The sequence below is a fragment of the Pempheris klunzingeri genome, chromosome 11 (genome assembly GCF_042242105.1).
Source record: "Pempheris klunzingeri isolate RE-2024b chromosome 11, fPemKlu1.hap1, whole genome shotgun sequence".
In the NCBI taxonomy this organism is placed as follows: Eukaryota; Metazoa; Chordata; class Actinopteri; order Acropomatiformes; family Pempheridae; genus Pempheris; species Pempheris klunzingeri.
In genome coordinates, this window is record NC_092022.1 from 27,261,645 (window position 1) to 27,271,644 (window position 10,000).

At 47.9% G+C, this 10,000-nt stretch overlaps 1 protein-coding gene across 1 annotated transcript in view; it reads left to right on the top strand.

Annotated features, from left to right (window-relative positions):
- LOC139209953 (synaptophysin-like) overlaps positions 1-7,479 on the top strand; it is a 10,267-nt gene extending 2,788 nt beyond the window's left edge. The window contains exons 2-7 of the mRNA XM_070839882.1: positions 3,644-3,709; positions 5,632-5,756; positions 6,415-6,613; positions 6,688-6,879; positions 7,079-7,294; positions 7,423-7,479. Coding sequence (XP_070695983.1) covers positions 3,644-3,709; positions 5,632-5,756; positions 6,415-6,613; positions 6,688-6,879; positions 7,079-7,294; positions 7,423-7,479 — 855 coding nt within the window. The remainder of the gene's footprint in view (positions 1-3,643; positions 3,710-5,631; positions 5,757-6,414; positions 6,614-6,687; positions 6,880-7,078; positions 7,295-7,422) is intronic.
- Positions 7,480-10,000: the final 2,521 nt, after the last annotated feature.

Here is a 10,000-nt window from a genome sequence, read left to right on the forward strand (position 1 = left end):
GATTCTAAGGAGTACTAATACTTCTAATGAGGAGTCTAAGGTGTACTAATACTTTACAGATGCTCCATATGTCAGCAGTTTGTGTTTGAGCAGCTGAAGTACTAGTACACACACACACAGTACTACCGTAGTACTGTAGTACTGTAGTAGTACTGTAGTACTGTAGTAGTACTGTAGTCTGCTAAGGGCGCCGTGGCCTCCAGGGGAAAAAATACCTTAAATATAATTCTATTAAAACTAGTTATTACTATTAACTCTTAAAACGGAAAAGCTCATATTGATTCAAATGGAAAGTCCCCCCCCCTCCGGCTGATCATTACCTGCTCCCTCTCTGTGGGGGGAGGGGTGAATTTATTGATGTGACCCCAGAGAACCTTGTAAACATGTCAAAACGACCGAAACTGTCCGGAGCACAGAGAAGAAGAGAAGAAGAGAAGAAACAGAAGAAGAGAAGAAACAGAAGAAACAGAAGAAGAGAAGAAACAGAAGAAGAGAAGAAGAGAAGAAGAGAAGAAACAGAAGAAGAGAAGAAACAGAAGAAACAGAAGAAGAGAAGAAACAGAAGAATAGAAGAAACAGAAGAAGAGAAGAAACAGAAGAAACAGAAGAAGAGAAGAAACAGAAGAATAGAAGAAACAGAAGAAGAGAAGAAACAGAAGAAGAGAAGAAACAGAAGAAACAGAAGAAGAGAAGAAACAGAAGAAGAGAAGAAACAGAAGAAACAGAAGAAGAGAAGAAACAGAAGAAGAGAAGAAACAGAAGAAACAGAAGAAACAGAAGAAGAGAAGAAAAGAAACAGAAGAAGAGAAGAAGAGAAGAAACAGAAGAAGAGAAGAAACAGAAGAAACAGAAGAATAGAAGAAACAGAAGAAGAGAAGAAACAGAAGAAGAGAAGAAGAGAAGAAGGAGGTAAAGTTCATGTCGTTCTCCTCTCTGCATGTTCAGTCACTTATTCTGTGCTCAGGGTTTTAACATTGGACTTCACATGTTTTTGTATTAATTGGTTTGTATGTTTGGTGACATGTTACTTTATAAATAAACACAGTGATGAAAGCAACGCTGAAGTACATGTACATCAGATGGGGGGGGGGGGGGGGGGCACCACATTGGGTAGAGCCAGCTCTGCTACAGTACTACAGTACTACTGTAGTAGTACTGTAGTACTGTAGTAGTACTGTAGTAGTACTGTAGTACTGTAGCTCTTCTCTCTCCTGATTCATTGTGTTTTTCTCTTCTCATTTTTCCTTTACATTTATTTTACTTCATTTGGTTTTTCCTCCCTCTCTCCTCCCCCTCCTCTCTCCATCTCCTCCCCCCTCCCTCTCTCCTCCCCCTCCTCTCTCCATCTCCTCCCCCCTCTCTCCATCTCCTCCCCCTCCTCTCTCTCTCCTCCCCCCTCCTCTCTCTCCATCCCCCCCTCTCTCTGTCCTCCCCCTCCTCTCTCCATCTCCTCCCCCTCCTCTCTCTCCACCCCCCCTCTCTCTCTCCTCCCCCTCCTCTCTCCATCTCCTCCCCCTCCTCTCTCTCTCCTCCTCCCTCCTCTCTCTCCACCCCCCCCTCTCTCTTGTCCTCCCCCTCCTCTCTCCATCTCCTCCCCCTCCTCCCTCCATCTCTTCTCTCCTCTCGACAGGATCCAGGATGACGTCGTAAACCAGGGTACCGTCTTGTATTTCTCCTCTAATTCTGCTCCTCTGACATGTTGTGCCCCCCCCCTCGGTGCTGGGGTGTGTTAGTGTGTGTGTGTGTGTGTGTGTGTGGGGGGGGGGGGGGGTAGCGTTAACGGCTCCGTTCGGCCGCAGCTCGGACAGATTCCCATCAGACCGGCCTGGACCCCCCCCCACCAAACAACCCCCCCCCCCCCGGACCTCGGAGGCTTCTGGTCTGATTCAGTGGAGCTGATTTACGACCGGAAACAATAAAACGTCCGTTTGTTTCTGTTGATGAAGGTGATGATGAAGATGTCGGGATTTTTTTTTTTTTTTGGGGGGGGGGGGGGGGGGGGGGGGGGGGGGGGGGGGGTGTCTGGGAGGAGGAGGACTGCGGCCGGGAGGTGTTCTCCCGGGGGGGGGGGGTGTCCGGAAACAGAAACATTTCAGAGGCTCGCGTGACGGGAAGATGGTCCTCCTGTGCGCGTGCGCGTGCGCGTGTATGTTTATGTGTAAAATGGCAGCCGAGGGGGGGGGGAGAAAAAAACAAATTCATATTGAAGTATTACTGCAGTACTGTTAGTACTACTGTGGTACTGCCATGTTAGTAGATACTACAGTAATACTACATGGAGCTAAGAGTACTCTGTACTCTTACTGGTTTTGATTACAGTACTTTTACTTTGTGGTACTTTTACTGAAGTAAAGGATGTGAGTACTTGTACCTCAGTACTCCTGTAACATGAAGCAGACGTTTCAGGAGGTACTGTAGTACTTGTAGTAGTGTTACTGCAGTACTTGTAGTAGTGTTACTGCAGTTCTGTGTGTACTATGAAGTAGTTGGTGGTGCGGGCTGTGGTGCGTTCACTGACGGCTTGTCTTGTTCCTTCATGAGCGCGGCCGATCACGTCAGCCACAGTGCATGCTGGGAGGTGGTCCTGCGGTCTACATTGATCACGTGTTTTGATCTCACTGGAGCTCAGATACACTTTCAGAGTAAGCTGTTAGATTAGGAAGGTGGTTTCAGGTTGGTTAGGTTTAGGAGAAGGTGGTTTTAGGTTGGTTAGATTTAGGAGAAGGTGGTTTCAGATTGGTTAGATTTAGGAGAAGGTGGTTTTCAGGTTGGTTAGCTTTAGGAGAAGGTGGTTTCAGGTTGGTTAGGTTTAGGAGAAGGTGGTTTCAGGTTGGTTAGCTTTAGGAGAAGGTGGTTTTCAGGTTGGTTAGGTTTAGGAGAAGGTGGTTTCAGGTTGGTTAGCTTTAGGAGAAGGTGGTTTCAGGTTGGTTAGCTTTAGGAGAAGGTGGTTTCAGCTTGGTTTAGGTTTAGGAGAAGGTGGTTTCAGGTTGGTTAGGTTTAGGAGAAGATGGTTTCGTGTGTTTTTCTCTTTCTGCTTCATTCTACTGTTATTGATTCATTATTGCTGCGTGGTGTTTAATACCATTTGTCCTCTGTCTCATTAATAATTGTCTGATTTGATCTGCGTCGTCGCCTCATGAACACGGTGGAACACGCTTTGTTCTGTATCAGTAAAGGTTTTCTTCTTAGTGTTCAGCCTCAGTGGGGGGGGGCTGGCTGCTGAGGTGTTATAGAGGTGTTATAAACTATTATTAACATGTTCTAAACATGTTATAACTATAAAGGTGTTATAAAACGTGTTATAAGCATGTTATAACATGTTATAACTATAAAGGTGTTATAAACGTGTTATAAGTATGTTATAAACATGGTATAACATAAAGGTGTTATAAACTATGATTAACATGTTATAAAACATGGTATACTATAAAGGTGTTATAAACGTGTTATAAGCATGTTATAACATGTTATAACTATAAAGGTGTTATAAAACTATTATTAACATGTTATAAGCATGGTATAACTATAAAGGTGTTATAAACGTGTTATTGGCATGTTATAACATGTTATAACTATGAAGGTGTTATTAACATGTTATAACATGTCCTGAAGCTGACGCTGGCTATGCTCTCTCTCCGTGCAGCTGGTGGCCCAGGGCCAGTTCAGGGTGCTGAAGGTTCCTCTGGGCTTCATCAAGGCCTTACAGTGGGTGAGTTCATCCCTCACAAACATCCGTCACCCCTCTGCACGAGTAACACCAAACACAAACATCCGTCATGTGATGATGATGATGGTGGTGATGATGGTGATGATGGTGGTGGTGGTGGTGATGGTGATGGTGGTGGTGATGATGATGATGGTGGTGGTGATGGTGATGGTGGTGGTGATGATGATGATGATGATGATGGTGGTGATGGTGGTGGTGATGATGATGGTGGTGATGGTGGTGATGATGGTGATGGTGATGATGATGGTGGTGATGATGGTGGTGGTGGTGGTGATGATGGTGATGATGATGGTGGTGATGATGGTGGTGGTGATGATGATGGTGGTGATGATGATGGTGGTGATGATGGTGGTGGTGATGATGGTGGTGGTGGTGATGATGGTGGTGATGATGGTGGTGATGATGGTGGTGATGATGGTGATGGTGATGCTGATGGTGGTGATGATGATGGTGGTGATGATGGTGGTGGTGATGATGATGATGGTGGTGATGATGGTGGTGATGATGGTGATGATGGTGATGGTGATGATGGTGATGATGGTGGTGATGGTGGTGATGATGGTGATGATGGTGATGGTGATGATGGTGATGATGGTGGTGATGGTGGTGATGGTGATACTGATGGTGGTGATGATGATGGTGGTGATGAAGGTGGTGGTGATGATGATGATGGTGGTGATGATGGTGATGATGGTGGTGATGATGGTGATGGTGATGATGATGGCTGTGATGATGGTGGTGATGGTGGTGGTGATGATGGTGGTGATGATGATGGTGATGATGATGGTGGTGATGATGGTGATGGTGATGATGGTGGTGATGATGATGATGGTGGTGGTGATGGTGGTGATGATGGTGATGATGGTGGTGGTGATGATGATGATGGTGGTGGTGATGATGATGGTGGTGATGATGGTGGTGATGATGGTGGTGATGGTGGTGATGGTGGTGATGATGGTGGTGGTGATGATGATGGTGGTGATGATGGTGGTGATGATGATGATGGTGGTGGTGATGATGGTGATGATGGTGGTGGTGATGATGATGATGGTGGTGATGATGGTGATGATGGTGGTGGTGATGATGATGGTGGTGATGATGGTGGTGATGATGATGATGGTGGTGGTGATGATGATGATGGTGGTGATGATGGTGATGATGGTGGTGGTGATGATGATGATGGTGGTGATGATGGTGGTGATGATGGTGATGATGATGGTGGTGATGATGGTGGTGATGATGGTGATGATGATGGTGGTGATGATGGTGGTGATGATGATGGTGATGATGATGGTGGTGATGATGGTGGTGATGATGGTGGTGATGATGGTGGTGATGATGGTGGTGATGATGGTGATGATGATGGTGGTGATGATGGTGGTGGTGATGATGGTGGTGATGATGGTGGTGATGATGATGGTGATGATGATGGTGGTGATGATGGTGGTGATGATAATGATGGTGGTGATGATGGTGATGGTGGTGATGGTGATGATGGTGGTGGTGATGTGATGATGATGGTGGTGATGTGATGATGATGAGGGAGGCACTGGGGCAGGCAGGTAATGAGACACAGGTGGAGTGGGGGTGGAGACACAATCAGTGGTGCTGGGTAAACACACAATGGGAGGAAGTGAACGTACCAGAGAGAAGAGTAAGACACCAAAATAAAACAGGAAATAAAGAAACGAGAAGGACAAACAGTAAAACCCAAGGACGGGTCAGGACACACAATTGATATCAGTGTTTATATTCAGTCTTAAATGTGTGTGAACGTCGTGAACTTTATGCCAGCTGTTACCGTGGCGACCATGCTAGCATACAAACATTAGCATTTAGCTCACATCCTCTGCAGAATTACACTCACTATGTGCTCTGTTCTTCCTCCTCCTCTTCCTCCTCAGTTCTTCTCTATCTTTGCCTTCTCCACCTGTGGAAGTTATTCTGGGATGTTCCGGCTGTCAGTGGAGTGTAAGAACCGGACAGACAGCGACTTGAGCATCGAGGTGGAGTTTGAGTATCCGTTCAGGTCGGTCTGACACCAGAACACAGACCAGAGACCAGATAACAGCCGTTATATCGCTGTCTGCACACACACCAGACTACATTCACAAAAACAGGGATTTTAGCTCAGAGAACACAGGAGCTGCTGCTCTGCTAGCTGACACTACGCTAGCCAAAATTAGCCTCTGTGTATTGCTACTAAATCATTTCTTAGCTAGTAAAGATAATTGTTAATTAATACACGACAAGTCTGTGATGACTCGACAACAAGCGCTCGAGCAGCACTTCAACAGGAGCACAAAGCAGCTGGTTTGTGTGGGAGTATTGCAGCAGTGTCCTGTGAGCTAAAATCCCTGTTTTAGTGAATGTAGTCTGGTGTTTGTGCAGAGAGCGATATAATGGCTGTTTACTGGGACGGTTCTGGGAAGTATGTTCTGTAGATCAACTTCCTGTTAAATAGCAGGTATTTTTATGTACTTTTACTTAATACCCAGTTATATTAATCATGCTCAGAGTTTAATTATGATTTCTGATGATTTCAGTGACCTGAAATGACTAATTAGCATAGTTAGCGCTGATGGGTCATTATTAGGTGAGGGAACGTCACAAACATAAACTCTTTGACATTCCCGCCTGTGATGGCGGCGCTGAGGACCATATTTTAACCTTCCTCTCCATCTCAGACTCCACCAGGTGTACTTCGACGCCCCCACCTGTAAGGACGGGAACACGGAGCGCTTCTTCCTGGTCGGCGACTACTCCTCCTCGGCCGAGTTCTTCGTCACCATCGGCGTCTTCGCCTTCCTCTACTCCACAGCGGCTCTCAGCATCTACATCTTCTTCTTCGACAAGTACAAGGAGAACAACAAGGGCCCGCTGATCGTAAGTTTACCGCCGGAGGTTTGCTGGCCGGCGCTCCGCCGTGGGACTGTGGCTGATACGCTGTGTGTGTTCAGGACCTGGGGGTGACCGCCGTGTTCGCCTTCATGTGGCTGGTGAGTTCGGCGGCGTGGGCCAAAGGTTTGTCCGACGTGAAGATGGCAACCGACCCGGACGGAGTCATCACTCTGATCCCCGCCTGCGACGTGGAGGGGAACCGCTGCCGCGAAGTCCACGACCCGGTCATGTCCGGACTCAACACCTCTGTGGTAAGACCACCGCACTGGGTCACGTGTTCGGATCGGCATGGCAACACTGTTTCAGCACTGACACTAAAATCAGACTTTTTAGACAAGTTATCAACACGTGGTCAGCTCCTTGTTAGCGTGTTGTTAACGTGTTCACGTGTACCTCCACCTGTCTGTCTGACAGACCCATAATGCACTCCTCCTCCTCTTCCCCCTCCAGGCGTTCGGCTTCATTAACCTGATCCTGTGGGTGGGAAACCTCTGGTTCGTCTTCAAGGAGACGGGCATCATCGCTCCCTTCATGCGAGCTCCGCCCCCTCAGGAGAAACCCGCCGCGCCAGAGGCCTACGGCCAGCAGGGGGCGTACGAACAGGACCCGTACGCCAGCAGCCAGGGGGGGTACCAGCCGGACTACAGCCAGCAGGGCTACAACCAGGTCAGCCGTCAGAGTCCTGCAGTACTGGTACTCAGAGTCCTACAGTACTAGTACTCAGGGTACTGCAGTATTTGTACCTGTTGTATTGCAGTAGTGCAGTACTGTACTGTCTCCTCTAGGATGCAGAGTATGGGCAGGGCTACGGCCAGCAGGGGGCGCCAACCTCCTTCTCCAATCAGATGTGAGCTGACAGGAAGCAGGTGAGTCACACAGGAAGTAGAGGCTGTAGCCACGACCTGATTGGTCCATTGAATGAATTAAAGTGAGGTCACACGCTCACACTCACACACAAACACACACACTCACCCACTGGCTGACGATCCGCAGCAGGAGAACCAGGACCAGGATCCACAGGAACCAGAGAACCACAGCAGCAGAACCAGGACCAGGATCCACAGGAACCAGAGAACAACAGCAGGAGAACCAGGACCAGGATCCACAGGAACCAGAGAACCACAGCAGCAGAACCAGGACCAGGATCCACAGGAACCAGAGAACAACAGCAGGAGAACCAGGACCAGGATCCACAGGAACCAGAGAACCACAGCAGCAGAACCAGGACCAGGATCCACAGGAACCAGAGAATCACAGCTGGAGAACCAGGACCAGGATCCACAGGAACCAGAGAATCACAGCTGGAGAACCAGGACCAGGATCCACAGGAACCAGAGAACAACAGCAGGAGAACCAGGACCAGGATCCACAGGAACCAGAGAACCACAGCAGCAGAACCAGGACCAGGATCCACAGGAACCTGAGAACCACAGCAGGAGAACCAGGACCAGGATCCACAGGAACCAGAGAACCACAGCAGCAGAACCAGGACCAGGATCCACAGGAACCAGAGAACCACAGCTGGAGAACCAGGACCAGGATCCACAGGAACCAGAGAACAACAGCAGGAGAACCAGGACCAGGATCCACAGGAACCAGAGAACCACAGCAGGAAAACCAGGACCAGGATCCACAGGAACCAGAGAACCACAGCAGGAGAACCAGGACCAGGATCCACAGGAACCAGAGAGATGAGAAAGCACAGAAAGGCTCCGGGGAAGATACCAAGTTAGTAACAGACATTAAAGAGACATGAAGCATCAGGACGGAGAGGAAGAGGAGGAGAGAGGAGCCCAGTGCATCATGGGAGTCCACCGGCAGTCTGAGCCTATAGCAGCATAACTAGGGGCTGGTCCAAGACCTGATCCAGTCCTGAACTATAGGCTTCATCACTAAGCCTGTCCTGCAGATATTTCACATTGAAGCCTCCCAGCGGCTCCATTTCCTGGTAGAGCAGCTGTCACATGACTGTGGCTGGTATTATCACCCAGTTACTGCAGGTTCATGTCTGGAACTGCTCAAACTAGAATGTACAAGGCTAATCCTGGTGTTTCTACCCATGATCCTCTCTGTCCACATCCTGGTGTCTGGGTGACTGGTTGGTAGTAAAAGTGTTGGAACTGGTCCAGTAGAATTGGCCCATTATATATATATAACATATAATAATGTTGAAAACTTTTAAAGCCCCAATTCACTCCCATTCATTCATCCAATACATATTCAAAGCCACCAGGCTCCATTGACAAAAACAGTGATTTTAGCTGCTGCCTCCATCAGCCAGTCATCACATGATTGTTTTGTTTTAATTCACTGAAGACCCGTCGTCAAACCAACCTCCATGTTTGTCTTTCCTCCACAGAGCGTGTCGGAGTGAACCAACAGTGGGTCGCCTGCAACCTACCCACAATGCAACACTCCCGACTGTCAGCAAAGTTAATTGGGATGGGGGGCGGGGTTAAATGGGGTTGGTTGTTCACTATAAGGAATCAATGTGTAAATTATAAAAAAAAGTTATAAATAACAATTCCACAACTTGAAAAAGTACCAAGATGACGACGACGACGCTGACCAATAGAAACCCTCGGATGATGATGACAAGAGTTCTTCATATTAAAGTAACAATCTGTGGAGAGAATGTATGTTTGTGTTGTATAGATATCATTTTGAACAGATATATAATATAGACTGAACTGTTTATTCATGTTTCCTAGTCCCCCCCCCCCCCAGATTCACATTGACCGATCCTGAGGTAGTCCAGACCGGGTTCACACTGAGACAAATTTAAGCCAAATTTGGCTCCAAAACGAAAACCGTGCGTCCACCGGCGTTGCCTCCCAGCTGTCTGCTGTTTGTCTTGCTGCATGTAAATATCAACAGGAAGTGATGTTATACCGGAGACGCCGTAAACCCAGTCTGGACTCGAAGCCTTATGGCAGTGGTGGGTGAAAACTGGATTCAAAATGGCTCCTCGTGGTCACAGTCTGCCTTGCGTGTGTTCCATTACGGCCGTTCCTCCCAGATCAGAGCGCCGGCCGCACAAACGTCCGTCTGGGCTACCTTCACATCTGGACTGAACCAGAACCAGCTGGTTTCTCACATCTGGAATCCAGTGCGAACACGAAAATGAAAGGCTGTTTCAGACAGACACTCTGAGGTCACGTCGTAATCTGCTTCCATTAGCGTGATGATTCTGTTTTGCTAGCTAGCCTAAGCTAAGGTAGCCAACCTGTGTAACGAGGCCACTTCCTAATGGTAGCAATCATATTAGCAGCTAGCATACGACTGACCCTACTGTTCTAATCTACTTTCACTAAATAAGCTAAATTAAGCTGACGATGCTTCAGCTACAGATGCTAGCTTGCATTAGAGCAC